This window comes from Stomoxys calcitrans, chromosome 1, assembly GCF_963082655.1.
Source record: "Stomoxys calcitrans chromosome 1, idStoCalc2.1, whole genome shotgun sequence".
NCBI lineage: Eukaryota > Metazoa > Arthropoda > Insecta > Diptera > Muscidae > Stomoxys > Stomoxys calcitrans.
In genome coordinates, this window is record NC_081552.1 from 222024276 (window position 1) to 222028315 (window position 4040).

At 38.1% G+C, this 4040-nt stretch overlaps 1 protein-coding gene across 1 annotated transcript; it reads left to right on the forward strand.

Moving 5' to 3' along the window:
* The first annotated feature begins 712 nt into the window (after positions 1–712).
* On the forward strand, positions 713–2937 carry LOC106093963 (insulinoma-associated protein 1). The gene has a single exon (XM_013261132.2). The coding sequence runs from the start codon at positions 1023–1025 to the stop codon at positions 2700–2702; it is 1680 nt and encodes a 559-aa protein (XP_013116586.2). The 5' UTR covers positions 713–1022; the 3' UTR covers positions 2703–2937.
* Positions 2938–4040: the final 1103 nt, after the last annotated feature.

The window sequence follows — 4040 nt, forward strand, 5'->3', positions numbered from 1 at the left end:
TAGCAGAGCAACAAAGCAAAGAGTGCAAAGGACTTTCACTGACGCCGGGTCTTTGTATTGTGAGTAATCGCGATAATAAAGAACATGATTATGATGATGTTGCCACCGGACCCATAGCCTTGGTGTGTGTGTGTGTGTTGCTAGACTATTGGGGGAAAAAGGGTGACTAACACAAAGTAGGATGTGTGTGTGTGTGTGTGTGTGTCTCAGTTTAATGTTTGGCTAAAAGGACAACACCAAATGGGGTTGAAAATCCTTGCAGCCCAGACACATACACACACGCACACACTACGAATTCATGCTTTTGTTGTTGCCAGCTAGAGAGAGAGTGTAAGTGCGTGCCTGCATGTGTGTTAGTATTTTGTCTGGTTGGAAGGTCGTTGTATTTTTAGTTGGTTTGAATGTAACACCAAAGGACTCTGGGTTTTTCCCTGTTTTGCTTGTTTTGGGATTCCTATGTTGTTTTTGCATTCTAACTAAGGGTTCAGCCGCGGCAGCACTAGACGATATTCATACAGGAGCAACACCACCACCGCCGCCGTCGTAGCCGTAGCGCGTGCTATAAATTGCCAGACAGTTGAATTGTTTAGTCATTCTTAGCATAAACGTCGCATAGAGCACAACGAACGAGAGGAGCACACATTTACCACCCAAAAACCACCAAAACTCTTTTTTCTTTCGTTTCATCAACGTTTTGTTAAGGATAATTTCGTTAAGTTTTGTGTTAAGTTCATATCACTTAGACATCATCATCATTAATCGCATCCAACACCAACTAACACCCGGTCTCTATAGCCTAAGGACGTTCTAGTTTTTTTTTTTAGTGCAACACAAATTTTTCCTATGAGTTTCTTTAAAAATACAAAATTTACAAAAACAATAAAAAAAAAATTATTTCAAAAAAATTTTTGTTAAAAACTTCCCCTTTTGAGACAAAAAAAGGCAACAAACACTCTTCAAAATTCTTCTCTCTTATAACACAACAAAAAAAAAAGTGAAAGTGTGAACCACAAATCCAGACAATGGCTGCTGCCACACAACAACAACAACAGCTACATCATCATCATCATCATACGCACAGCAATTCCCCCAACAATCTGCAGGTGCTGCATGGCCATTCCATACAGGGTATGCCCCATGGTTTGGGTCTATTGACCACAGTGGCCTCGCTGCCACCCAAATATCGCAGTCGTTATTTGAAAATCCAAACAAAATGTGAAATACCTTTGGATTTATCTGTGAAGCCTTTATCACCTCACACAGAAACAGTAACTACAAGTACAACAACAACAACCACGCCACCCACACCCACACCCTGTTCAGAGAGTGAGTCTGAGGTACCCATGGCTGTGAATTTCACCGAAGTGTATACCGAACCCTGTTCGGATACCCAATCCCAGGCCTCAGAAGATATTGTGGAGCAGATATGCTCCAGCTTGGAAGCCAACAATGAAGCACATACCAACCCTAAATCCTCTTTGCCATCAGCAGGCCACAATAAGCCCATGACACCTCCCCTAACACCCAACAGCAAGCGAAAATTCTCTGAATCGGATATGGAGGATTTGGAGTTGGAGTATAAGGAAAATCACAATAAGATCATGAAAGTCGAAGATGCAGCAGCTCAAAGTCCCAAACAGCCTCTGGTGGAGAATACCCCCGCCAAACAGCCCATTAAGTCTCTGGATACTGCCCCCAAGACTTCAAAGAACCAATCGGCTTCAACGGAAATTAATAAAAAATCCAATCGCAGCAATAAGGCCACCCGCAAACTTAAGTTTGATGAGGAGACCAGCTCCCCGGTCTCGGGTACCATTATACGCCCTTTGGAGGACATCACCGATGGCACAATGCAATACAGCAATGGCGATATAGATCCCAAATATAATATAGTGGAAATCACTGAGGAAACCAAGGCCGAATTGGCGGCCATTAAAAATGTCATAGGCGATTATATATGCCGTTTGTGCCGCATCAAATTCGATGATGCCTTTGGTTTGGCCCAACATCGTTGTGCGTGTATTGTGCTCTTAGAGTATCGTTGCCCTGAGTGTGGCAAACAATTTAATTGTCCCGCCAATTTGGCTTCACATCGACGCTGGCATAAGCCCAGAAAAACCTCGGAAAATAATCAGCAAAATCCTTCGGCAAGTGCTGCCAACAAAACGGAGTCACGTGAAAAGAAATCCTCCAAGAAGACTGAGAATGAAGGCTCGGAGACGTGCTTTGATTGTCAGGAATGTGGTAAGAAATTCAAACGCCAAGCCTATCTCAAGAAACATCAATTGGTGCATCAAAAGCAGGCCATGGCCACACAAAATGGCCAAACTACGGTGTTAGTATCGCCAGCGGCCAAAACAGCAGCAGATTGTCAAGTGTCCTACTTACCTAATACCACTACTACTAGCACTACTCAACATCAAACTTCCCCCACAGCGGCTGCTTTACCTCAAAATGAAGAGATTGTTTATACTTCTACTGCTGCTCATACTGCTCCACCCCCCTCTTACTCGGAATATGAAAATGAAGATGATTCCATGTCGGGCTATAGTTCTTCAGTTTCCTCCTCATCCAATCATCATTATGGTCGCCTACAGATCGTGGAAACGGGCCTTACCGAAGAGGAAAATATTGCTGCAGCAGCCTTAACAAATTTACGCAATTGTGCCTCGGTAATACAACACACCACTTTGGCTCATTAGGTGGGTGGGTAGAGGTGAGAATAAACAACCACCCACAGCCAGACACTCGCACACACAGCCACACACAGGCACACACAGGCAAGCAAGCATCAAGTCTAGACAGCTGATTTACACTCTCTCTCTCTCTCTATCTCTTTCTCTCAGTGTTAAGAGGGTTATACTTATACTCTCTTTATATGAAAGAGCGTAAAACACAAACACACACAGCGTAAAACACACTCATCGTCTCATTGCAATAACAGGTGAATATCATTTTTACCTCATTTTTTTTTGTTTGTTTTATTAATTAACTAACCATATAATTTGTTGTATATTGTGTATTATACTATAATTATGTTATAAAAGGCTTGTTTAGGTTTCCCCCTAACCCATTATTTAGGGTTTTGTTTTTTCTTTTAAAGGGTTTTTTTGTGTTTGTTTGTTCTTTTATTTTCAATGTATTAAAGTTAGATTTATATGCATAAATTTCAATATTAGGTTATGTTTCAATATTTTTGTAGAAAAAAAAACAAATTTATTGAACTACAGCTAAATTTCCAAAGATTTGTTTAGAGTTGTATACATATATTTTATTGGCTAAAAATAATTAATAAAAAAAAAATTCGTTAAGGTTTAGCTGTAATTTCAAATTTAAAATTTTTAAATTTCTATTTTTAGAGTTTAAAAGAAAATTTTTCCTTTTCCTTTTGCATCTTCGATCATTCAGCTCGTCTCGAAAGTGAAACAAACAAAAATTGTAAAATTTAATAATCTCGCCCTAACAGGCAAAAAAAAAAAAAAGGAAAAATTAGAAAATTTCTCAGGTCGTGAAGATTTTTCAAAAAAAACATAACAACGAGTTCATTGGCAAAACCATTCGTACTAAACCATAGCAATCTAGGATTTCCAAAGTCAGTATTAAATTAAAAAATTATGATTATAAAACAACAAAAATTTTTGAAGTGATTGTTTTCAAACAATTCTTATAAAAATTATTTATATGTTAACCAATTTTGTTTGAATCAAACATTTTTTAATAACAAAAATTACAAAAAAAAATTCAAAATAATTTTGAAATAAGTAGTTTTAACAAGCTTTTAGATTCTTGAAAATTTCAGAAGCTAGATTTTTTGGCATTAAAACTTTGAGTTATATTTCTAGATCTAGTCATACATTCAACCAAAGATACAGTAAATAATCTAGTCATTATTTTAAGGATGTACAAACATTACCAAAAATGAGTAAAAGCTCTAGTCATTAGTTTAAGGATGTATAAACATCAAATTTTTGCATCTAGTACGCAAGTTCTAGTCTCGGTAGTAACTTTGCTCGATTTATATCGAGTTTTCTCAGAGATCG

What these genes read in the sequence shown, in the direction of transcription:
- LOC106093963 (XM_013261132.2), top strand. Translation starts at nt 1,023, where the DNA reads ATGGCTGCTGCCACACAACAACAACAACAGCTACATCATCATCATCAT.